Below are 26,071 nucleotides of genomic sequence, written 5' to 3'. Positions count from 1 at the left end.
CTTTCCCACTTCCTTTCTAGGCATTCAACTTTCTCAAATTCTCTGGGCCCACTTGATTTCAGCAGCAGGAACCCTACCTAGGGCTGAGAAACTAAATATTAGAGAAAATCCTCAACTAAGACTTTCGGACTCCAGGTGCTAGGTCAGTATTTTGCCCTCTTGTCAACTAATTCTTAATTGCTCCATCCAGGTTAAAGTTCCAGGAATACTAGGGTTCTTGCAGTCCCAAACTTTTCCTCTTTTTCAATTCAGTTCAACTTATACTCTTATTTGAATGTGGCTCCAGGTCTGAAGAACAGTGTTCTAGCAGGGAGAGAAGACGCCAGCCTTCAACTAGCTGTGACCAGGGCGACACCCATCTGTAAATGCACGCCAAAGAACTTCAGGGAGGGCCAAGCTTTGTCCTTGGATCCTGCGCTCTGCGATCTCGGATTCCGGGAGCGCGGGGAGGTTTCGGCGCGGGCCCCCTCCTCCTGGGGGCGGGGCCTCCCGCTCCCGCTCCCGCTCCCGCTCCCGCTCCCGCTCCCGCTCCCGCTCCCGCTCCCCCGCTTCCCGGCTGAGCGCGGCTGCGGGCCGTGATCACGTGAGCTCCGCGCGGCGGAGGAGGGGCCCTGATTTCCGGGCGGCGGAAGGAGACGGGCCGCGTGAGGAAGAGGCGATTTGAAAACACCATTCGGGAGCAAGAGGATGAGTCCGGTGGCGTACGCCGTTGCCCACTGGGCTCTTCCACGCACGTTCTTCCCCTCTGCCTCCGCGCCCGGGTCCCGGCCGGGCCCGCAGGTGAGCGGCCGCCGCCGGTCGGGCCGGGCCCTCCCGGGGCGCGGGACGGCGCGCGGGACCGTTGCCCCTCGGTCCGCGGCCAGGAGGGTAGGGCGGGCTGGGGTCAGTCTGCGTCCCCCGGGGGCAGGGTCGTGGCGCTCCGGCAGAGCAGGGCCTGGGTGCGGAGAGGGGCAGCGCGGGGGCGGGGCGGCCCGCGGGCATTTGAAGCGTTTCAAGTGACTGGGCGGGTTCGCGCGGTTTCGGGTCTAGGAGACTTTTAGGCCGGTGTGCGTTGATTGGGCCCCGCTTCCTGGACTGTGGTCCGGACCGCCGTCCCCGGTGGGAGAAGGAACGATCAGTTCAGTCGCTCAGTCGTGTCTGACTCTTTGCGACCCCATGAATCGCAGCACGCCAGGCCTCCCTGTCCATCACCAATCGGCCTCGCAGTTCAGGTCAGACTCAACGTCCATCGAGTCAGTTCGGACCATCGGACGTCTTCACTGGTCCTGGATGCGGGACCAAAGTCTTCTTTTGAGGATGTCAGGTCATCTCTTAATCGGCCCTCTCAGTTCGGGTGTGGAGTAAGCAACTGAGCAGGTTCGGACCATCGGGCATCTCGGAGTGGTCCTGGTCTGGGATATTTGTTCTTTGGAAAGTCAGGTGTCTCCGATTGGCCCCTAGGTAGAGTTTGGAGGAACTCGTGAGCCTAAAGGGTTGGAGAGGAAATTACCAAAGGCCGAGTACAATGTGACTTCTTGACTTCCTTTTTTTTTTTTTTTGGCGGGTGGAAAGAAGTTGGAAATTAGGGGAGGGTAGTGAGGTGGCAGACAAACTAGCTGAGATTCGGTTCGGTCGAAATCCTGATAGACTAGACTCTCTCTTTTGTTGAAATTAGAAAGCCTGTAGTTGGAGCATATGAAATTCATCTTGAAAACTTTTGAGGCTCACCTGCTTCAAGTGATGTGAGAGCTCAGTCCCTGTGGTTGGTGTTCCTACCATCTATTCGATACCAGCTACTGTGAAAGTGGCTTGTGTTAGTTTCTCAGTCGTATCCGACTCTTTGTGACCCCATGGACTCTTGCATACGCTCTCCAAGGGATTTTCCAGGCAAGAATAGTGGAGTGGGTTGCCATTTCCTTCTGCAGGGATCTTGCTCACCCAGGGATCGAACCGGGTCTCCTGCATTGCAGGCAGATTTACTCTCTAAGCCACCAGGGAGGCCTTTTGGTTTGCTGTATTCTGAAAATCTTGATTTTAAGCGAAAATAACAGTTGCTGTAGAACTTTGAGTTCCTAGTATAAAAATGTTCCCTGTGTACCATAATAATAATCTTAATAGCTTGAAAAGTCAAGGAGGGGCGGTTAGTCCTGTTAGCTTTCCTAACAGAGGGAGAACAGATACTAAGTGGTGGGTAATGGTTGTACATGTGTGTTGGACCCTGATCAGCTAGTTAGTGGCTAAAGATAGCACAGAGAATTAAGGGGTGGAGGTGAATTGATTCGATTTTTCTGAATATCTTGTTCTACTTGTTTTCATCTCTGGTACTAGATGATAATTGTAGGAAAGCTCACAAACTGTGCTTGCATATTTCAGAGAGGCCAAGTGAGTATTAGGGCCTTCTTTGTAGTTTTTATTTACTCATATTTTAGACCAGAATAACTGGAGGTGTGGGTGGTCTGAAAATTTGATATTGGGATAAATGAAATAAGGCAAGCCATTTTGCCACCTCTCCCCAGTTCTCACTAGGACTGCAGTATATATAACATAAAGTTGGTTTTAAGGAGTTCAGTCTTATTTATGAAACCCTCTTCAAGTCATTAGTAAAGGCTGATACATCTTTAAAATGGTTTTAACATCACCTTCCTTGCATGATCTTGTGAGAACTGAAGGCTTTTGTATATCTGCTATTATGCTTGGTATGTACTGGTCATAAGACTAAGAAAATATACATGTTTGTGCTTATAGCATATCTGTTTACCGTGCCAGGCACAGTTCTGAGTATTTTACACATGAGCTCATTTGCTCCTCATTCATCTTACCTAGTAACAACTGTATGAGGTAAGCATTATTATTAGCCCCATTTTGTAAATAAAAACTGAGATACAGTGATTTAACTATGGCTATAAAGTGCAAGAGTCTGGATAAGAGCTAGTTGCTCTCTTGCATCTGCTCTTAACCTATGTAGCCAAACCCTAGATGATAGGGCTCTAATGTGTTAAAACCTTGTAACCATGTGAATTTGAATGTAATGTCATAGGTGATTGGCTTCTGGATTCCTGAAACTTCAAGTTTCTGGTCTTGCACCAGCCATTTTATTAATTTTAATGCAAACCTTCATTTTGCTCAAATTTCTTGAACTCCCACATGTAGCATTGTGACTTAAAAAAAAGTAGCTAGGCATAGGATAATTATGATAGATCAGGAGAAGTTTTATTTATTCCAGAGACACCTACTCTGGTGGGTATACAGTGCAAGGTAGGGTTCATTATTTTTGTGTGGAAAAGGCTTCAAGAAGGGCTGAGCTAGTTCCAGGTATAGAAGGCTATTTTTTAAAATAGAGGTTAGTTGATGGGAAGATAAAGCTGTAGAGGAAGTTAGGAAGGATGGCTGATCTGTCAAACCCAGGTGTTTTTACTGTAAGCAAGTAAAAGGAGCAGCTGGAAAGCTTGAGAGCCTTGATCAGATCTGTGTTTAGAAAGAGCCCTCTGGTGATTACCAAATGGACCATGAGGTGGACACTGGTGACAAGGCAGGAATACTAGTGGGGAAACTTGAACAGTCTTGGGTTGAAATAAAGGATTTAAGCAGGGGCTGGGAATGGGTATAATGCACAGATCAAAGATTTTGTGTGTAAGTGGGATAATCTGTGTGTAAATTGAAAGAATGTGATGGAGAAAGAGAAGTGCAGTTCGACAGGGTTATACCTGAGTTATTTATTATAATAGTGGCCTAGCTGGTCTTTGTTCCTTAGCCCTCTGTTATACTGTATTTCCTTTTATATTTTTTTTCCCTCCTTTTTTTGTTTCCGGTTTATATCTAGTCTGAACTTTTCCTGGTGTTCAGAATGCTAGTACTTTGATTTTTGCCTATTACCAAGCGTATCCCCTATTCTTCATCTTTACTGTTTTCCTTGCTCATGAAATGCCCAGTGACTGTCCTTGCTGCATATCTGAATTGTCCCCATTTTCAGGCACCCAGCTTAGGTTCATGAAACTTTTCCTAGCTATTACAGGCTGCATTCAGTAATAACATTGGTTTAGACTTTGTTTTGCTAGAGTTTCTTGGGGGTTTCTGGGGGCCAGGAGCTTCCCAGTAGGTGCAAGGTATACTTTTAGCAACTCTGTGATACCTCCCTCTTGTCCTATGAAAACAAAAAATTTTCAGAAGTTTTTTTCCTTTTTTATTGAAGTATAAATGTATTAATTGAAGTATACACAAGTTTTCTACTTAGCACATCGCTCAACCCAAGATTCCTATTTAGAACATTGCTTGACAAAAGGTTCCGTAGCCAGAAATATCTTAAGTAAACTGAGGCTTTTTTTTTTTTTTAAAGATATTTTCCATTTAATATCTTGATGCATTGGCATGGTTATTGTTGATCTTGACAATGTTAGAGTAATTTAAAGGTTAGAAAATACCTTGTTTATTTTATAATTTATCTTTGGTCTGTATTCATTGTTTTTAAATTAATTCTTTTATCACAGTACTCAAGAATGACCAAAAAAAGAAAACGCCAAGATGATTTTCAGAAAGTAAAACTAAAAGTTGGTAAGAAGAGCCCAGGTCAGAAAATGCTACTCTTACAAACTTTAAAACGAAGACTATACATCTGCCTGAGCAGCTGAAAGAGGATGTAACACTTCCAACAAACAATAGAAAACAACATAAAGGTAAATCATAAACATTTTTTGATAAGATAGGATTATCCTTGAAGTCATCTAGAATGGTGTACTTTTATGGAAAGTTGTTTTAACTCTTAGGGTTTATTAATGGCTGAAGATTGGAGTTTATCTATTTTTCAGAGGTGATGCTGCCACTACAACTTTCCCACTTCCTCCAGAAAGACTTCCTCCAGAAAGATTTCTTCCTTGTAGCATTTGATAAGTCAATATGTGATTTCTCCCTTTTGATGTATTCATTTTTAATAATTTGTCATCTGTCTTACCCATTTTTGAACCTTTATATCTTTTTCCAGATGTGTAAATGTTTTAAATGATGTGACAGGTCTTCAGCTGTTTTTATAGCTCATTAAGATAGGACCCTGTCTTACCCATTTTTGAACCTAATAAAATTTATTATTTTTTTCTTTTTTTTTCATTTTTTTTCATAGTAAATGTGAAAATTATTTAAATTAGTAAGTTCCCATCCTGAACCCTCCTCCCTCCCCAGTCCCTCTGGGTTGCTTAAAAAGTGCACCAGCCCCAAGCATCAGCATTATTGAAATGACTGGCATTTGCACATAATAAAATTTATTATTTAAAGTGGACAATTCAGTGGTTTTTAATATATTTACATTGTTAGGCTGCTATCACAGTAATCTAGTTTTAAAACATTTTTGTCACTTTAGAAAGAACCCTTCCACCTATTAGAAGTTGCTCCCCATTTCTTCCCCCTACTAGACAGCCACTAAGCTATCAGTAAAGATTTGCTTATTCTGGGCTCTTCATATAAATGGAATCATGAAATGTGGTCTGTTGTTACTGGTCTTTCACTTAGCATGTTTTTGAGGTTCATCCATGTTACAGCACATATCAGAACAATACTTCATACCTTTGTATTATCAAATAGTATTCCAGTGCAGAGCTTTGTCATATTTTTTCACTCAACAGTTAAGTACATTCACATTTTTCACGTTACCAAACTGAAACTCAGTACACATTAAATAACACTTTCCTTCCTCTTCTCCCCCAGGTACTGGGAACTGCTGTTGCATTTTTCTTCCTTTATTAATTTGACTGTTTTAGGTACCACATTTCAGTAGAAACTTAAATATTGTTTTGTGTCTGGCTTACCTTCACTTAGCGTGGTATCTTTAATGTTTATTCATGTTGTGGCACTACTAGCATTTCATTCCTTTTTTTTAATGGAGTTTATTTTTTAGAGCAATTTTAGATTCATAGTAAAATTGAACAGAAAGTATGGGTCCTCATATACTCTACTCCTTCCCCTGTGGACGCATAGCCTCCCTCACTGTCAGCATCCCACACCAGAGCTGTATATTTGTTGTAAAATACGAACTTGACACATCATTTATACTCAGAGTCTTTGGTTTATGTTAGGGTTCAGTCTTGGCATTGTACAGTCTGAGTTTTGTGTAAGACAATGGTGTCATACGTGGTATTTTCACTGTCCTAGAAGCAAGTTGCCCTCAAATATGCAAGCTCTGCATCTATGGATTCAGAAAACCACAATTCATAAACATGATACACCATCTGCAGTTGGTTGAATACGTGGATGCAGAACGGTCTGGAGGGCTAACAGTATTCTTCACCACCATGCATTCACAGTTTAAAAGAACATGCCAGTTTCACTTAAAATTCTTCTTAATGAAGTAGTAAAAGTTACTGATCTTATTAAGTCACAATCCTTGAAAACACATATTTTTAATGTTCTGTGTGGTGAAATGGGAAGTGTGCCTGAAGTGTTTTGTCTGCATACCAAAGAATGATGGTTGTCTCAAGGAAATGCACTTGTCATTCTGTTTGTATTTTCTGTGATGGACAATTCAGACTTGGGTATTTGCAGATATTTTCTCAGAAATGAATAAAGTAAGCCTATTAGTTCCAGGAAAATAGTATCTGTGCTAGAGATAAAATTTGAACTTTCAAGAAAAATTAATATTTTGGGAGAACTTGTATCCACCATCTGAGTTTTATCTGTATATCCTACTTTTTTGCTCTTCATTTTTTTCATCTCTCTTCATTACAAATTAATTAGAAGCTTTTTGGAGAAAATGGCAGCCACCATCTGTGTTTTATCTGTAGATCCCAGGGATTTTTTGCCTGGTGATTTTTTCTATCTCTCTTCATTAGGCTTATTTAGAAGCTGCAGAGGGTTTACACACACACAAAAATATATATATATATATAATGAAGGAAAATATATGTATTCTCCTTTATTTCCAAGGACTGTTTTAACAGAGCACAGTATTTGGGTTTGGCAGTTTTCTTGTTTGAACATACTGATAGTAACACTTCGCTCTCTTGATTTCCACTGCTGTTAGGAAGTCAGCTATGAGTCTGAACTATTGCTAATTTATAAAAGTTACTCCCTCCCCCCATAAGACTTTTCTCCATGTCTTTTATTTTCTGCAGTTTGACAATGATGTATCCAGGTGTGGTTTTGCTTTTTATTGATTTTCCTTGGAATTCAGTGAGCTGCTTAAATCTGAGATCTTGAATGAAGTGTCTAAACACATCTGAAAAAATCTCATTTTTAAAAAAAAATTAGTGCCGTTTTTCTCCTTCCTTTTAGAGTCTAATTGAATGTGTATAAGACCCACTTACTGATTTTTCTGTTTCTCTTTATCTCATTCAAACATACATTTGTTGAATTTGTTTTGTTTTTATTTTTCAGTTCTAGAGTTTCTGTCCAGTTATTCAGCACTGTTTGTGGAAAAGACTATTGATTCTATTTTGGATTGCTTCTGCTCCTTTGTCTAAAATCATCAGTTGACTGTACTTGCAGGCCTGTCTTGGGGTTCTTGCATTAACCTATGTTTGTCTGTCCGTTCACCAGTACCATACTGTCTTGAGTACTGTAGTACAGTCAGTCTTGAAATGGAGTGGTGTGAGTCCCCAACACTTGTTCCGCTTCAGTCTCATATGGGGCAGTCTAGTGTTTGCCTTTGTGTATAAACTTCAGAAATCAGTTTGTTGATAACTATAAAGCTGGGGTTTTGATTAGAATTGTGTTGAATCTATAGATCTAGTTGGGAAAAACGGTTGTGTTAACTACTGGGAGATGATGCATAACTGGGACTGTTTTATTTAAGAGCTCTTTTTACTTCCAGTTCACCTTACTCTGGAAGGGAAAGCCCTTAAGGGTCCAGCTTGAAGTGGGGATAATATACCAGAGTCCCTGTGTTTGTCCGGCTCTGGGGTTTGATTTTTCCCTGTGAGGCTTCTGAAAGGTTACTTCAGTTTTCCAGCCTTTTTGTTGGAATTGGCAGCAGCCCTTGGAACTTGAGTGTTATGGTCTTGCTTTATTTTGGGGACCCAGCAATTGTTCATCATCTTGTTATCTCTTGAATGCTTTTGAGTTGTTAAAAACTATTTCATCCAGCTTTTAAAGTTATTTTCAGGAAGGGAATCAGTTCTAATTTCCTCCTCTATCATTGATGAAAATGATTTTCCCCAGTTTTCTGCCTCCCTCATAGAATTGGTGGTCAGTGTATTTAGACTTTAAAATTTTGTGTAAATTCTTGGAGGAGCAGGATGAATTCTCCCAACTTTGGGATGTCTGTTGACACCTTCCAGACAGTAATAGGTTATACTGCTTAAGATAAACTTAAGTAGATCTTTAAAAGCTCTACCTGTGGTGAAGAAATGTTGCAGTTGAGTTTTTGTGTGGTTCGTATAAAATGTGCCTTGGTTTTGGACACTGAACAGTTGGGCAAAGAACCTACCAGTAGTTTTGGGTTTGTAGTATATAGATTGCTAGTCATCTGTCCCAGTTTTCATTCATTCTTTCTCTTTGTGATAGAATTCCCAGTTTTTTGCTGGGCATTTGCTTTGCTGTGCTATGCTTACTCACTCATTTGCCGACTCTTTGCGACCCCATGGACTGTAGTTTGCCAGGCTCCTCTGTCCATGAGGATTCTCCAGGCAATACTGGAGTGAGTTGCCATGCCCTTCTCCAGGGGATCTTTGCAACCCAGGGATGGAACCCAGGTTTCCCACATTGCAGGTGTATTCTTTACCAACTGAGGTCCCAGGGAAACCCAAGAATACTGGAGTGGGTGGCCTATACCTTCTCCAGGGGATCTTCCCAACCCAGGAATCGAACTGGGGTCTCTTGCATTGCAGGCGGATTCTTTACCAGCTGAGCTAAAAGCTCACATACATGTATGTGTTTAAGCAGACTTCAGATCCAGCTAATTTTATTCTTCCTATATATCCCCTTTTCTCCTAGTCTGTACCAGCATTGTTTCTTGCGCTTGTCACGTCTTGGCCTGTGTTGCTCAAATAGACATACAACTACTTCTTTGTTTAGAGTCTCATAACTGATTTTTTCTTTTTCATCAGCAGAAATGAAAGAACTTCTCAACCATGTTACTCCTGTGCTTGCAGAATTGATTTTAGTGTCCTTAGCTTTCAACTCTTTGTGATCTGGTTCCATTTGTCATTCTCAACCCTACATTTGATACCCCAATAACACCAAATATTAAAAAGGTCCCTTCCCTTGTATTTGTGGTGCGTTACTACTGTGTCCTTTCTCATACCTAATCCAGGGTTAACTTTTTCTTTTAAAATAAGTTAGTTTCAGATATTTTTTTAGTTTAATCAACTTTTGTGTTTCTGAACATGGAAATAAATAGGTTCTGCTGTTGAATGCAGTGTAGCCTGGAATCTGCACTGTGTTTATATAGTGTTTATGTATCTAGTGGTTTATATCCTAAGTTGCAAATTCTGTTTTGTTAAGATAATCTATTAGAACCTTTTTTTTGAAATTTCTTTCAAGCTTTGAAAGAAATGTGTTTTATATGGCTAGGAAAAAGTGATTTTAATATGCGAGTCATAAAATTAAGTTGTTTCAGAATCGGGCTTATCTAAACCATTCTCTTGTTTCACACATAAGGAAATTGTGGCCAGGAGAAATTTAGTGATTCTGTTAAGTCAAAATTAGTTAGAAGCAGAATCAAGGTCTATTGTGAGTTTCATCCTAATATAAATATCTGCTTAAAATCTTCAAGTGTGTTGAAGTTTTCAAGTGTTCTTATCCCCATATTACATACAGGATTACCAATTCAAGGGCCTGTATTTTTTGTGTGAATAGCAACTTGGGTAATGAACTGAGCAGTATGCATTCTTAATTTATGCCTTAACAACTCTGATTCTGTAATGAATGGTTTACTTACAGTCGCTTTTATATACCTACCTTCTTGGCAATTCATTCTGGGAGGAATGAAGTGAAAGTGAAGTCACTTAGTGGTGTCCGACTCTTTGTGACCCCATGGACTGTATGTAACCTGCCAGGCTCCTCCATCCATGGGATTTTCCAGATAAGAATACTGGAGTGGGTTGCCATTTCCTTCTCCAGGGGATCTTCCTAACCTAGGGATTGAACCCGGGTCTCCCGCATTGCAGGCAGACTCTTTACCCTTTGAGCTACCAGGGAATCTGGGAGGAATAGTTAAGTATTTAAGTGAAGCAGGCATGGTAGATACAACACGTAACAGTTATGTGTCTTTGTTTTTAGCATCAAGCATTGCACGATTCTCTCGAATAATGTAGATCATCTTTTACTGAATTTAACGCTGTCTGATATCATGGTCTCCCTGGCAAATGCCTCAACTTTGCAGAAGGATTCCAGTTGGATAGAAAGGATAAGGAAATTTGTAACAGAAACCCTTGAAGATGGCTCTAGGCTAAATAGTAAGCAGCTGAACAGATTGCTTGGAGTCTCCTGGAGGTTAATGCAGATACAGCCAAACAGAGGTAGGTGTTAATGCTTTGTCCAGAGAGGAGCTCTTAATGCATGCTATTAATATTTAGAGTCTAACTTTGAGTTCATAACTGTCAAACATTTCACATAGTCATTTACGTTCAAGCCATAAAAGGTAGCTAGCATAATCATGAAGGAATATCTCCTTGAACCCTGATGGCTGAGAAGACCCCTTTTTAAGTGGGTAGGTCCACTTTGAACCAGATGGATAGGTTTTCTACTAGATTACATAGTTGGAGGAAAGGAGGCAAGTTTTATTAAGAGGAAGTGACACTGAGCCTAAGGATGAAGAAATACTCTTTTCTGATCTAATTTGACTAGAAATTGATCCTTATCTCTCTACCTTTCTTGTAACTTGAAGTTATGTTGCATTAAGTCAATTTTTAGTGTGATTTACTAATTCTTTTCATTCATAACAGAACTTTCCTGGTTGGTTCCTGGCTTATCTACCTTTCTAGTATTCTGTTTTTTGTTGTCCTTTCCTAGGTTTGTTGTCTCTTAGGAAAATTTGTACTGCAATCGCTGGCTGGTTTGACTTTTGTATTAGGCCATTGATGGAGGATTTTGATGGTAGTCGTCAGTTTGTGGCTAAAATCTGCTTTGTCATAGGAACAAGGTGCTTCTGTGCTTTTTAGAAAGAATTATGGTGCTGGTGAAGAAACATTTTGACTCACATGCAGTTGTTTTCTCTTGTTTTTAGAGGCTACAGAGTCTCTCATAAAGGCAGTTTATACATTGTATCAGCAGAGAGGCCTTCTCATTCCAGTTCGGACTTTGTTACTGAAGGTTTTCAGTAAAATCTATCAAAAAGAAGAACTGAGAGCTTACAGAATCCGGTACATTCCCTTTGTTATTTTGCTTTTCTTTTTCTTACCAGATTACTTTGTAATCTGTATAATAAGATGATAGAGTGATTAAATCTTTGGAGAAATTCTCTCTCTTTATCCTTTTGGTTTCATTAAAAAAAAATTTTTTTTTTATAAAGAGGCATACATAATAGTTCCAGTAACCTTTATACACATAACTGAGAAGATACAAGTCTCTTTGAGCATGTATTTCCACTTGTCTGCTTAACAGCTAAAGGACAATTGGAATCACCTGTAGCTGCCTCAGCTTTTTCTTTTGCTTCCCATTAAAATTATGGAGGTTTAACCTCTGGCCCTTAGTGACTATTGGGACATATGGTATAAGAATGAGGGCAGTAGAAGAGGAGAGGTGTACAATAGGTGAAGGAGATTAAAAGGTACAAAATTAAAGTTATAAAGTAAATAAGCCATGGGGATATAATATACAGCATAAAGAATATGACCAGTAATACTACAGTAACTTTTATTAGGACAGGTGGTTACTAGACTTGTGACCATTTGCAATGTGTACAGTTTTCAGATTATTATGTGATATATACATGAAACTAACATAATACTGTGTGTCAAAAATGTTTCAATAAATTTTTTAAAAATGGGAGTATTTTAAAGTGAAAAAGTTCCTGGTTTAGTTGGGTGCTGTCTGGTGACATAGACAAACAAAGAGTAGAACTAAGCAATCAGTTTTTAGATACGGTGAGTTTGAGGTTTATTTGGGATAGTCTGGAAGAGATGTTTGGGTGAAAGATAAGAGATTCGGGATACCTCAGCATACATAGGTAGTTATTAGGACATATTCGAGTCTTTACTGTGAGTCAGGTGCTTTTCTTAATTTTTCAGTAATTCTCATACTTTGATGTAGGTATGTTGGTTTCTGCCTTATAGAAGGAAGCTTAGGTTAAATAAGTTGGTGAGTGTCATGCTGCTGAAGGGCAGCCAGACTGAGACTTAAGTTCAGGTCTGTTAGACTCCAAAGGTCATGTGTAAATCACTCTTGGGGGATGGCAAAAGTGATTGCTGTGTCCGAGATGAGACATTAGAGAGTTAGCAAGTATATGAAAGAACTGAAATAACACAAGTTTGAAGCCACTTAATGTGGGGCACCCTATACTGAGTGCATCAGTGACTTAATATAGTAAAATAATTATTACAAATTAGTATAAATAGTTCGCAAGAAGTTAAGTAGAGTCTGTGTCCTTTAAGATAAAATTACAATTTACATAGTGCCCCAAATTACATAAACTTTTAAAATACAGGGGGTAAAACTTAGAGAATGCTAAGCTGAATAAATGATGCCAGCCATCTTATAGGCTTTCAAATGTTTAAATAAATGTGGTGTATTTCCCTTGTCTTTGATGGCCTTAGATACCGTAGTAAAGTGTTATCACGTTGGTTGGCTGGTTTACCACTGCAGCTTGCTCATCTCAGCTCCCGAAACCCTGAACTTTCAACACAGCTTATTGACATTATCCATACTGCTGCAGCCCGAGCAAATAAAGAGCTGCTCAAAAGTTTAAAAGTTACTGCTCTCCAAATCTATGGTAAGAGTTTTGTTTACCTATGTAAGTAGTAATCTGCCTACCCCAACTTAGGAACGATGTTTCAAAGGGGGATCTTTAGGTTTTACTTTTCCTTCAAATTATACATTAATTATACCATGGTAAAATGAACAAAATATCAAACAGTAAATTCATTTTCAATAGCATTACTTAATACAATAGTTTTAGAAAATAAAAGGTTGTAGATATTTCTTCAAATCTTAAATTGTCTTTTAAGCCACAAAACTCACAAATTCAAAACTAATCAGGTATTTTTACAGAATTCTTTTGGAACTTTGATGGCACTTTTTACTTATTTAATCATTATTGATATCTTGTATGGCTTTCATATATTAATTTTTTATTCACCCCTGAAACCTTTTCATTCTTTAAGCAAAAATATCAATAAAAACATACTGACATATATACATATGTATAATTAGTATTTATTATCAGGACACAATTCATACACCATAAAATTGGCCATTTTACACTGTGCAATTCATTAATTTTTACCATATTCCCAAGATTGTGCAATAGTCACTATTATCTTACTCCAGAATATTTTTATCACCTCAGAAAGAAACTCTCCCATTAGTCGTCCGTCCCTATTTCCTCACTTCTTCCTTCCTCAGCTCCTGGCAACCACTGCTCACCATTTCTGTCTCTTTGTATTTGCCTGTTTTGGTCATTTCTTATAGATGAAATTGTATAATGTGGATCTTTTCAGTCTGGTTTCTTTGACTTAGCATACTGTTTTTAGGATTCATTCATGTTGTAGCATATATGAGTACTGTATTTCTTTTTAATGCTGAGTAACATTCCATTGTTGAAGATACACCACTTTATATTTATCCATTTATTAGGTGACGAACATAGGTTTGTGTCTACCTTTTGTGTGTGGTATTATAAAATCTGTATTTTTTAGTATTGTTTATATGTAGGGGCGTGTGTGTATACTCAAATAAGTCTTTGGTTTTAAATTAGGTTGATATTATAATTGTCCCTGTTTGGCAAAAGTGCTTGTTTTTTTTTTTTTTTTTTTACTGTTTTGCTTTGTTTCTGATTCCTTTAACTCCATCAGTTTTTATTTCAAAAAACACATTTGAATGTTATGAAATTGAGTGTTAAATGTTATCTTTAAATAATGATTGTATTTAGTCTTTTACTCTAGGCAGTACCTTAAGCCACACATATATGCTTTTTGATAAAACTTTTTTCCATTAATTGATATGTTAGAATTCAACATAGCACAGTGAAAACAATCAGTCTGCCTTATTAATTCTTGTTTGTATATCTTTTAAAATTTAATTTGTCTTCCTACCTCACTAGATCCACAAGAAGGCACTGTGGTGGTTCTCCCAGCAGAGTCTCAGCAGCTTTTGGTCCAGCTTGTGTATTTTCTACCCAGTCTGCCTGCTGACTTGCTTTCACAGTTAAGTCGCTGCTGTATTATGGGAAGACTCAGTGCAGATTTGGCTGCCATGCTTATCGGGATACTGCACATGAGGTAGCATGCTGAAGTGAGCTGTATTTCAAGTGTATAATCTTCTCCCTCACCCTTCCCCTGTCACTGGCAGTTTATGAACTGACTTTTAAAAATAAGACCGCCCCACCCTTCGTTTGCTCTTAAAACAGCAGTTAAAATTGTTGGTTATTACTGATAGAGGAAGTTCTCTGGAGGAAGACTGCTCCGGGTTGTTTGTTCAGTGGTTTGCATTGTCATGGTTTCAGTCACTAAGTTCATGGGCTGTAGCCCACCAGGTTCCTCTGTCCGTGGGATTTTCCAGGCAAGAATACTGGAATGGGTTGCCATTTCTTTTTCCAGGGGATCTTCCTGACCCAGGGATTGAACTGTTGTTCTCCTGCACCCCAGGTGGATTCTTTACTGCTGAGCCATCAGGTAGAAACATATGTGATTTGTGTAGGTGGATTGAAACAAGGGTTAAAATGATCAGAGTAAGCCATAGTAAGGATTCAGTGGCAGATGAGAGTGCTGTGCTTTTAAAACTTTTGGTGTTATGAAATTGTAATACAGATCTTCCTTTTTGGAAAGGGGCTCAGTTTAATATAGGTGGTGAAATAAAAGCTTGCAGACTCAGACAAGGAATCATTGAAATATCTTTGGGTGGGTGTGTGTGTGGTAAAATACACATAACATAAAACTTACCATCTTAACCAGTTTTAGGTATACAGTTAGAACTGTTTGGGGGCATTAAGTACATTCACACTGTTGTACAGCTGCTACTACCACTCTTCATCTCCAGTACTTGTCATCATTCCAGACTGAAACTCTGTACTGATTATTTCCCCTTCTCCCAGCCCTTGTTTACCACTATTTTGTCTTCGTGATTTTGATATATTCATCTGTCAATGGATACTTGGTTGTTCTGCCTTTTGGCTATTATGAATAATGCCACTGTAAACATTGGTGTGCAGATGCCTGTTTGAATCCTTTTAATTTCTTTTGGCTGTATACCCAGAAGTAGAATTGCTGGATCATATGTTAATTTTCTGTTTAATTTTTCGAGGAACTACTTTCCAGAGTGTGACTGTACCGTTTTACCCTCAAAGGTCTTAAAACTAATAGTGTTTAATGTTGCGAGTATTCAAAGTATCCTATAAAATTTAATGTTTGTATCAGGCATAGTACTTTTGTATTCAGTCGTTTGTTACTGATTGTGGCTCAAGGCCAGGGTCTGATAGGTTTAGGCAGGAATTGAATCTAGGCTGTAGCTGGCTTCTTGTACAGATCCTCTGTCCCAATTAAACAGAAAAACCCCACTCCAGTACTCTTGCCTGGAAAATCCCATGGACGGAGGAGCCTGGTAGGCTGCAGTCCATGCGGTCACTAAGGGTCGGACACGACTGAGCGACTTCACTTTCACTTTTCACTTTCATGCGTTGGAGAAGGCAATGGCAACCCACTCCAGTGTTCTTGCTTGGAGAATCCCAGGGACTGGGGAGCCTGGTGGGCTGCCATCTGTCCCACGACTGAAAACTTAGCAGCAGCAGCAGCAGCTCACTTTATTAGTAGTTTTTCTTTAGCTTTGTTTGCCAGTCTCTTCATACCAGGATAGGATGTAAGTTTGAATGTTGTCACCCAAAGTGTGCTTCATAACTGATAATAACTTTTTCCTTTTAGCAAAAGAGAGCTGTTTGCAATGTGTTGCCTATATGTGAAACCCCTCTTTGTCTAGTTCGGTACTTAATGCCAGGTCTTTAAGAAATACAATTTAACTTAAGTGGGTTCATGTCTGTTAACTTCCAGTAGAGGGCACGCTTTTCCCATGATAGAACTAGTGGAGGATCTGTTTTAACATTCATTTAAAAGCAACTTTGGAACACCTCTTAAAATTAATTCTCTTTAAAACTTGTATTTAGTATTTATTGGCATCAGTTATGATTGACTTATGCTCAATAACTTTTGTCAAGGATTTTTTCACAAGTCTTTTTTTACCTTTTTATTTGTGGCACGTACTGAGAAAATATTAATTTACAAGTAATGGTAATAGAAGTTTATAATCATCAAAAGCAAATTGTCATGTAGTTAAAAGTCTACTAAGTTAAATTTTGCCTTTTAGCATGTGCACAGAGTCTTAGTAGACTTCTCTTTCTGTGGATGTATTGTCCCTATTCAAACTAATCTCTTTAAAAATTAAAACAAAATGGGGCTTTTCAGCTTTCCCAGGCCAGTGGTATTATTATTGCATCACTTTTTCTAGATTTATAATTGAAGAATAATGTTTGGTTCCTTAGAAGTCACCTGGGTTATTTCATATCTTTGGTTTTTTCTTCAAAATATCCCTTTCTGTCCTTGATCATGACTGTAAACCAGCCAGCTTTTTCATTATCTCCCACCTGTAAGTGGTCTTGCTTCTCAGCTCCATGTATTTCATGCACTGTTGCCAGTTAATTTTCCTGAAATATTCCTTTAATAATTTCTGATTTTCATCTGTTATATTAATTGGGCTCTACGATCTAGTTCATTTTGGGTATTATAGTTCTGACACTGTTGTCTCTAGCAGAGGGAGTTTTATCTAAGAGCAGATCATCTCAGTTTGTTGAATGTGTGAAAAACCCATCAACTTAAAACTGTTGGTGTTTAGTTTATCTTTTAAAAACTGTACTTAGAATTGCTGTTCCTACCTTTTTACCATCCACTTAGAGCTTTTTTGAGTTTGAGTTTTTTCTCCCCCTCCATCTACCTGTGTTGTTCTGCTGACCTTTACTCTTCCTTATCCTCTCTGCCCCTAGTTAATTTACAGCTGGTTTGGGGAACATAAGACATGGATGTGGAAACGTAATCTACACTGTTAGATAAAAATATCAGAGAAGGGAGGAGTTACTGAGAAATTCAGCCCGGTTTTGAAGCAGAGTGAATATGCGAGCTGGGCTGCCAGGAGCAGGTCTGGTTTACTTCTGTTGTCCAAGCATAATTGATGAAAGCGTCCCTTCTATTCTCAGAAGTGTTCTGGTGCGTCCAGGATATATGGTCATGGTAGTTTTAAGGACAGTGTGATACATTGCTTGTCTTTTGTCCAAACTAGATTTTTAAATGGATTTGCTACCCCTTTTAGCCACTGGATGGCACAGTTTTCACTGGTTCAAGAGGATATTGGTTTGTTTTCTAATCACCATTTTGTACTCATTTCCATTGAGCATCTCTGACTTTTTATAACCTCTTGGCTTGTGATATTCCCTCCATAGCCCTTTAAGCAAAGAGAAGTCCTTTAAGTGGGAATGATTCAGAAGAATGTTTCCATTATTTTTAACTCCACAACTTTTAAGAATGTTAATAAATAGTTATTTCAGTGGTAAAAAAAGTTTAAGTTCTTCTCATTGAATTAGAAACTCCTAATTTTGTTTTGACATTTATTCAGATTTCTGTGATAAAAATAGTAGTCTTAGCTTTTGGATCTGATTATTCTCAAGTTTTCCTTTTTCTTTTTTTTGCTGTATCCATGGTTGACATTTGCTGTATTCCTTCTTAGTCTTACCTTGAAGAGAGTTTTTAAAGATATCACTGGAAACTGATCTCATAGCAGGAACCAGATGATCTTCATTTAATGAGAAGCTGCTTTATGTTTAGCTATTCCCTTAAGTCCCCTACCAATACTTTAGCTGCAGTATTGTGAAGTAGACTTTATAAAGCTTTGCAAAGTATAGGAATGCATAGTTATCACAGAGTGGCTTTAAATTGAGGTATTCTTTACCTAGTTAAGATGCTTTTGCTCAGGTAGGAAGCAGGAGCTTGTTTAAACTTAGCTCGTTTATATAAGCAGGTAAGACTTTTTATAAAGATGAGGGAGTAAACACAGAGCAGCTGAACCTGCTACTGAAAAGCAGGAACTTCATCTTGGCCTGGAATCTGAGTTTTGAGTGCTGTGAGAAATTGTTTGAGTTGTACCATATATGTGGACTGGTTATGCTTTTCAAGGAAACTTTACATAAATATATGCTAAAAATGTTTTCCATATTATGGTACTTGAACCCTTATATGTAAAGATGATACATACCATGGATTTTTGTCTGAGCTCTTAAATTAGACTTGTTTTCAATAAAGAAAAATAGTCATATATTCTGTGCTTTATTCCTGAGTCTTCAAGTTGGTCACTTCTAGTACTGGGTCTCCATTTATTATAGATCGTCATTTTCTGGATGGAAGTCTTCAGTGAAAGAACAGAATGGAAGTGTTCAGTTAAACATCAGTAATGCAGACTATTTCAGCTTCTTATTTTCAACACTTACAGGTAACTACACTGAGCTGCCAAGTTAAGGAAAGGAAAAGAACCTAGGATGAAAATTCTCCTGGGATTTACTGTCTTAGCTGTTTGGGTCCAAGTTTTGAACCTCACTGCATAGTTTAATAAGATGGTGAACAGAATATTCATTTTAAACATGTTTAAAATGTTCAGTGTGTTAGGAAAAACATCAGATTTTAATTAGCCATATTTTGCTTTCCATTGGTTTCAAAGAAAAATTAGTAACATGAGTCTTGATGTGTTAGATTGGTAAGTATTATTACTGTTGTTTTAAATGATTGTACTGTCTTCAATGTTTTGTAAATGGATGATAAAGATGACAGTGTTTGAAATTTTCTGAAGACTTAAACTTAAGAGACTTATTTAATATGTTAAGTCAGAATCCCAAAATAGCTTGAAAGGGTCTGATAAAGAGCTGAATGTCGCAAGATAAATATTATATAAGAGAAACAAGTAGACTTGTATGTGTGTGTTTGATAGTTTTGGATGTATGCATTTGAGATGGATGTGAGGGCTTTATGTTTTAATTAGTAGTACCTGTCAGAGGGTTTAGTGGTTTTAGGAAACTCATTAGGACTCAGTCAGGAGTGTGATATGGCTTCCAAACCAGATGATGACTCTTTAGGGCATGTTGGTGGAAGTGCAGTGATCTGAAAACATCAAAGCAGGTAGCTAGGGTCAGAACACATTGTGCTGGTATTCTGATCATTCTAAGAGCTGTCTTTCAGGAGGGGCTTTGGCACGTTGTTTGTATAGGTCAGATTAGGTATAATAGAGGTGGTAAGAGAATCAGAAATCTTACTATATAGGATAGGTAGAAGAAAGTACAGAGTAATTGTTGAAGAAATAGACTTAGGAGGGATGGAATAGTTTTAAAACATTTGAAAGGCTATTATGTAAGAATACGAGTTTGGTATATGTATGAAGGAGCATGTTGTTACTCTTGTTCATTTGCTTTTTAAACCTGACATTTAATTAGAATGATTATGTCTTTCACATTTATTTCAGTATAAAGGTGGAAAGTCCTCAGTATAAGGGGTATAATATTGTTTCTTGATGTGTTACACATTTGATTCAGGTCACATCTTTGTGTACATAATTATATGAATTTTATTACATTGCTGGCATTTCATTTTTTAAAATAATACATGAAGAAATTCAGGGAAAACAGCTTGAAGAATTTAACTTGAAGATACATGTTTATTTTTTAAAAATTATTTGAGAATGTTACATGCTTTGTGATTTATTTTAAATTGGCTTTCTTACTCAAATTAGGGTTTTCAAAAGAAGAACTGACTTGGCTTCAGAGCCTTCGAGGAGTGCCTCATGTCATCCAGACGCAGCTTTCCCCTGTGCTACTTTACCTCACTGACTTGGATCAGTTTTTACACCATTGGGACGTAACAGAGGTAATGGTCCATTTGAAAAGGCATGCAAGATTGTTAGAATTCAGTTCATCAGCCACCAATAGTTACTATGTGTTAGCATTGCCTTGTGTAAGATATTTTTAGAGATTTAGAGTAGTATAAACTGAAGCGACTTAGCAGCAGCAGCAGCAGAGTAGTATAAAATACAGTCCCTATTCTGAAAGTGCATGTGATCCTTGGATATGTGATGTAGATTCCTAAAGAAGACTGTTCATAAAAGTTATGCCACTAGAATAAAATAAATCAGCTGTTTGAATGATAGAGACACATTTATTTTCTTTTTGCTGCTGCAGCTAAGTCGCTTCAGTTGTGTCCGACTCTGTGCAACTCCATAGACGGCAGCCCACCAGGCTCCCCAGTCCCTGGGATTCTCCAGGCAAGAACACTGGACTGGGTTGCCATTTCCTTCTCAATGCATGAAAGGGAAAAGTGAAAGTGAAGTCGCTGTCATGTCCGACTCTTAGCAACCTACCAGGTCTGCAGCCTACCAAGCTCCTTCGTCCATGGGATTTTCTAGGCAAGAGTACTGGAGTGGCATGCCATAGGGTAAAAGGATAAATTTATAGATTCAGTGCAATCCCTGTCAAGCTACCAACGGTATTCTTCACAGAGCTAGAACAAATAATTTCACAATTTGTGTGGAAATACAAAAAACCTCAAATAGCCAAAGCAATCTTGAGAAAGAAGAATGGAACTGGAGGAATGGAACTACCTGACTTCAGGCTCTACTACAAAGCCACAGTCATCAAGACAGTATGGTACTGGCACAAAGACAGAAATATAGATCAATGGAACAAAATAGAAAGCCCAGAGATAAATCCACACACATACGGACACCTTATCTTTGACAAAGGAGGCAAGAATATACAATGGATGAAAGACAATCTCTTTAACAAGTGGTGCTGGGAAAACTGGTCAACCACTTGTAAAAGAATGAAACTAGAATACTTTCTAATACCATACACAAAAATAAACTCAAAATGGATTAAAGATCTAAACGTAAGACCAGAAACTATAAAACTCCTAGAGGAGAACATAGGCAAAACACTCTCCGACATACATCACAGCAGGATCCTCTATGACCCACCTCCCAGAATATTGGAAATAAAAGCAAAAATAAACATAATTAATTTATTAATTAATTACACTTAAAAGCTTCTGCACAACAAAGGAAACTATAAGTAAGGTGAAAAGACAGCCTTCAGAATGGGAGAAAATAATAGCAAATGAAGCAACTGACAAACAACTAATCTCAAAAATATACAAGTAACTCCTATGGCTCAATTCCAGAAAAATAAACGACCCAATCAAAAAATGGGCCAAAGAACTAAACAGACATTTCTCCAAAGAAGACATACAGATGGCTAACAAACACATGAAAAGATGCTCAACATCACTCATTATCAGAGAAATGCAAATCAAAACCACTATGAGGTGCCATTTCACGCCAGTCAGAATGGCTGAGATCCAAAAGTCTACAAGCAGTAAATGCTGGAGAGGGTGTGGAGAAAAGGGAACCCTCTTACACTGTTGGTGGAAATGCAAACTAGTACAGCCACTATGGAGAACAGTGTGGAGATTCCTTAAACTGGAAATAGAACTGCCTTATGACCCAGCAATCCCACTGCTGGGCATACACACTGAAGAAACCAGAAGGGAAAGACACACGTGTACCCCAATGTTCATCGCAGCACTATCTATAATAGCCAGGACATGGAAGCAACCTAGATGTCCATCAGCAGACGAGTGGATAAGAAAGCGGTGGTACATATACACAATGGAGTATTACTCAGCCATTAAAAAGAATACATTTGAATCAGTTCTAATGAGGTGGATGAAACTGGAGCCTATTATACAAAGTGAGGTAAGCCAGAAAGAAAAACACCAATACAGTATACTAACGCATATATATGGAATTTAGAAAGATGGTAACAATACCCCTGTATACGAGACAGCAAAAGAGACACTGATGTATAGAACAGTCTTTTGGACTCTGTGGGAGAGGGCGAGGGTGGGATGATTTGGGAGAATGGCATTGAAACATGTATAATATCATATATGAAACGAGTCACCAGTCCAGGTTCGATGCACGATACTGGATGCTTGGGGCTGGTGCACTGGGATGACCCAGAGGGATGGTACGGGGAGGCAGGAGGAAGGAGGGTTCAGGATGGGGAACAAGTGTATACCTGTGGCGGATTCATGTTGATACATGGCAAAACCAATACAATATTGTAAAGTTAAAAAATAAAAACAAACGAAAAGAGGAAAGGCTTAAAGGAAAAGGAAGAATTTTGCACAGATATTGAAGGATGAGTAAGAGTTAAGTAGGATTTTGTATCCTTGAAGGTGGGTTTTTCTAAACAGAAAAAATTATTTGGAAGTTCCTTTGGTTTTAAAGAATTAGTATATAGTTTATCAAAGTTACATTTTAAACCCCAAATTTCCCTTGAATTTTAAAGTTCAACCTAACAAATCTTTTTAGATAAATATAGTAAGTTTAGGCAATCATTTTAAAAGGAGACTTTAATTACATTTTATCCCTTTTGCAAATATATTTTAAGCTTTAAAAAACAGTTTAAATAAATACATTCACTATTTGGTAAATAGTTCAGTTTTCAGACAGACCTTCACAATTTTTATGGTAAATCTTAAAACATTTAATAAACTTACAAGCATGGTGAATCTTAATATCTTAAGTTTCAGTACTGTTTATAGTGAAATTAAAATTAAAACTACAAGTCTAGGTTAGCTGTTAATAGTGTTTTAAATTGGAATTATAGGGCTGATCTTTTATGCTAATGGTCAGAATTGTTTTATGTTACAAATATATAAATATGTAAAAGCATCATCTTCCCTTCCATTGAAAGGTACTTCAATGCCCAGTAGGATTGCAGTTGTGTCATCCCAAATAATGTTGGTTGGAACCTTTCTTGCAAATTCTGAGGTTGTATTCTGTGCTAGCTAACTTTTTTTTTTTTTTTTAATGATTCATAAGGTTTTTGGTTAGGCATTGACTGTATATTCTTTTCTTGTAACTCATAATTGCTAGGCCATAGCCTTTTCAAACAAAAAACAACGTTTGTCATTGTTCTCAACAGGGTAGTCTCTAGAACCTAAATCTGTTTTATTGCTATACCAGTTGATTTTATTCAGCTGATCTATTTACTACTACTTTCATTCTTTTCCAGAATAATCTTTACGTTCTTCCTGTATCTTAGGGCTACACCTTTTGTAGACATTGAACACATTTCTCTCATGGTTTTTTTGACTCTGATCACAATACTTAGGTCATGCCAGGGATACTTTCTTCTCTTTATTACCCGGTGCCTAACTATGTTTATATATTGGCTTTCAAAAAACAGTGGATTTTAAACAGTGAAAACTAATGAGTTAGGTAACCAACCTGCATATTTAATGTCTGGCATTTTATCTTAATCCATAGTACATGAAGAGATTGAGGCCTTGCACACTACTCGATTGGAAGGATTGGGTTTAGTATTAGTAGTTGTTTTGTAAGATGTTTCTAATGTTTTTAAACTACATCATTATGGATTGGGGAAAGCATGGTGTGGGGATTGATCAGTGAGCCCTAGATTCCAGATATAGACTTGTTAAGTGTCTAGTTTAATAACTTGGACAACTCCAATAATCTTTCTTTGACAATTTTAATTTTTCAGAATCACATCATCTGTGTAAAGACACATGTCAGGAAAATGTGATTGGTTATATTTCTGAGTGTACATTGGCAAGGACATGTATTAAACTTCAAGGATGCTGTCTTTGAAATGTTAAGACATAAATTAGGAAAAATCTGAAAGTTTACATTGTTCATTTTTGAAGTTAAAATTCCAGTTCTATTTTGGATAAAATTTGCCTTTAAATTGGCCTTTTCATATGAAATTATTTGAAATATATGTAGTTTTTGACAGCCTTAGTGTAAAAATTGATTTTTTATTATTATTTCATTTGAAAAAGTTAGTAGTCCATGGAGTGGGTTTGCTTAGTTGTTTTATCTGCTTAGTCTGAAGTGGTTTTTTATTTAAATCAGACCTTTATTTTCTGAGTAGATTTTCTTCACAAGGTATAATTTATTTATCTACTTAATACATTTAAGAATTTATTTATTTACATATGGCAGTATGAGGTCTTTGTTGCCATGTACAGGCTTTCTCCAGTTGCAGCAAGTGGGGATTACTCTCTGGGGCTCCTCTTTAGTTGTGGAGTGCAGGCTTCACACTCCACTGTGGTGGCTTCTCTTGTCGCAGAGCATGGGCTCTAGGGCTTCATTAGTTCTGGCACACAGGCTTAGTTGCCCTGTGGAATCTTCCCAGACCAGGAATTGAACCTGTGTCCCCTACATTGATGGCAGATTCTTAACCACTGGACCACAAGGAAAGTCCCACAAAGTACAATTTAGAAGAACTGAAGGATAATAGTAAAAGTGTTCTTCCATTCCCTGTCTCCCAGCCATCCACTTCCCTTCCTTAGTTTCTAAATGTATTCTTTTTGTGTCTTCACAATGATTATATGTATTCTTTTGGCTTCTCCTTTTATACAAATAACATACTCTGATTTGGACCTTGCAGTTTTCACTTGGTGTCTTTGTGATCATTTCTTCCAAACACTGAAGGAAGAATTGTATGATCTTGCCATTAATGATGGAAATAGTAGTTAAAAGGGAAAGATCACAAATGGAAAAGGAATCTTTGGACAGAGATATCATTCCCAAATGGAATTGTCTTTTCCAGAGCCAGTGGAAGGTTTTATGGTTAATTTTCATTGTCATTATAAAATTTTGAATGGTTTGAAAAGACTACTTTTTAACTAAATTTGGAAGAATAATAAGAAAACATTACTGTAGTTTAAGAAATAGACATTTTTATTTTTTTGAAACCTCTGATTTTGTTTTTTGAAACCTCTGATTTTATTAACAGTTTTATGTGTATGACATTTCTGTATAAAATTAGGTAGAAAATACTTCAATGTAGAAATTAAACATACAAAATCTTTTTAAGAAAAGTAAAGTTTTGTATTTTTTAAAACTCTTAATTTCCACACTAGCACATTGCCGTGCCTGTTCTGAATTGTGTACTGTGAGGTCAGGAATCGGAGGTATGCAAGTTTCGGTTAACACTGTAGTTGCAAAAGTGAAGATTGCCTATGTATGTGTGTGTTTGTGTGTCTCTGTGTTTGTATTTTTGTTTACTTTTATTTTGAAACAATTTCAGACCTAGAGAAAAATTACAACTGCAGTAGAAAGAACTTCTGTTTTCTTAAACTATTTGACAAAATGCCCATAGTCCCTACTTTAGCACAAGCAGGCCGTGTTTTATTGTACTTGCAGATTCAGTTTTTACAAACTGAAGTTTTGTGGCAGCGCTGCATTGAGGCTGTCTGTCATCTCAATAGCACTGGTACACTTCGTGTCTCTGTGTCACAGTTCGGTAATTCTTGGAATATTTCACACTTTTTCATTGTTATTTCTTACAGTGAGCTGTGATTGGTGATCTTTGATAATACTGTTGTAATTGTTTCGGGCTTTGTAAATAATTGTCCTCATGAACCTTGCCCACATGAGATAGTGCAGTGAACTTAGTGAAATATGTGTTCTGACTGCCCCGCCAGCCAGCCGTTCCCTATCTCTCCCCTTCTCAGGTCTCCCTATTCCCTGAGACTCAACAATTCTGAAATTAGGAGGCCTCTGTGAGTGTGTGTGTTGCTCAGTTGTATCCAACTCTTTGCGATGCTATAGACTGTGGCTCACCAGGCTCCTCTGTCCATGGAATTCTCCAGGTAAGAATACTGGAGTGGGTTGCCATTTCCCTCCCTGGGGGATCCTCCTGACCCAGGGATCAAACCCCAGCCTACTGCATTGCAGGTAGATTCTTTACCATCTGAGCCACCAGGTGTTCAAGTGAAGCGAAGAGTTGGGTATCTCTTACTTTAAATCAAAAGCTAGAAATGATTATTAGCTTAGTGAGGAAAGCATGTTGATAGCAAAGATAGGCTGAAAACTAGACCTCTCTGCTGGTAGCCAAGTTGTGAATGCA

The 26,071-nt window shown here is 38.0% G+C and overlaps 1 protein-coding gene across 1 annotated transcript; it reads left to right on the top strand.

Annotated features, from left to right (window-relative positions):
• The first annotated feature begins 10,106 nt into the window (after positions 1-10,106).
• LOC102287302 (testis-expressed protein 10) lies at positions 10,107-20,211 on the top strand. The gene is made up of 6 exons (XM_070366948.1): positions 10,107-10,418; positions 11,126-11,261; positions 12,654-12,829; positions 14,159-14,336; positions 18,473-18,579; positions 19,867-20,211. The coding sequence occupies exons 1-6, from the start codon at positions 10,250-10,252 to the stop codon at positions 20,100-20,102; spliced, it is 1,002 nt and encodes a 333-aa protein (XP_070223049.1). The 5' UTR covers positions 10,107-10,249; the 3' UTR covers positions 20,103-20,211.
• The last annotated feature ends 5,860 nt before the right edge of the window (positions 20,212-26,071 follow it).

Source organism: Bos mutus, unplaced genomic scaffold (genome assembly GCF_027580195.1).
Source record: "Bos mutus isolate GX-2022 unplaced genomic scaffold, NWIPB_WYAK_1.1 CTG333, whole genome shotgun sequence".
NCBI lineage: Eukaryota > Metazoa > Chordata > Mammalia > Artiodactyla > Bovidae > Bos > Bos mutus.
This window is presented reverse-complemented; position numbering and strand designations above follow the sequence as displayed.

What these genes read in the sequence shown, in the direction of transcription:
- LOC102287302 (XM_070366948.1), top strand. Translation starts at nt 10,250, where the DNA reads ATGGTCTCCCTGGCAAATGCCTCAACTTTGCAGAAGGATTCCAGTTGG. An exon ending in TACTGCTCTCCAAATCTATG is followed by an intron (nt 12,830 to 14,158) that starts GTAAGAGTTTTG and finishes CTACCTCACTAG; the next exon opens with ATCCACAAGAAGGCACTGTG. An exon ending in ATCGGGATACTGCACATGAG is followed by an intron (nt 14,337 to 18,472) that starts GTAGCATGCTGA and finishes CATTTATTATAG; the next exon opens with ATCGTCATTTTCTGGATGGA.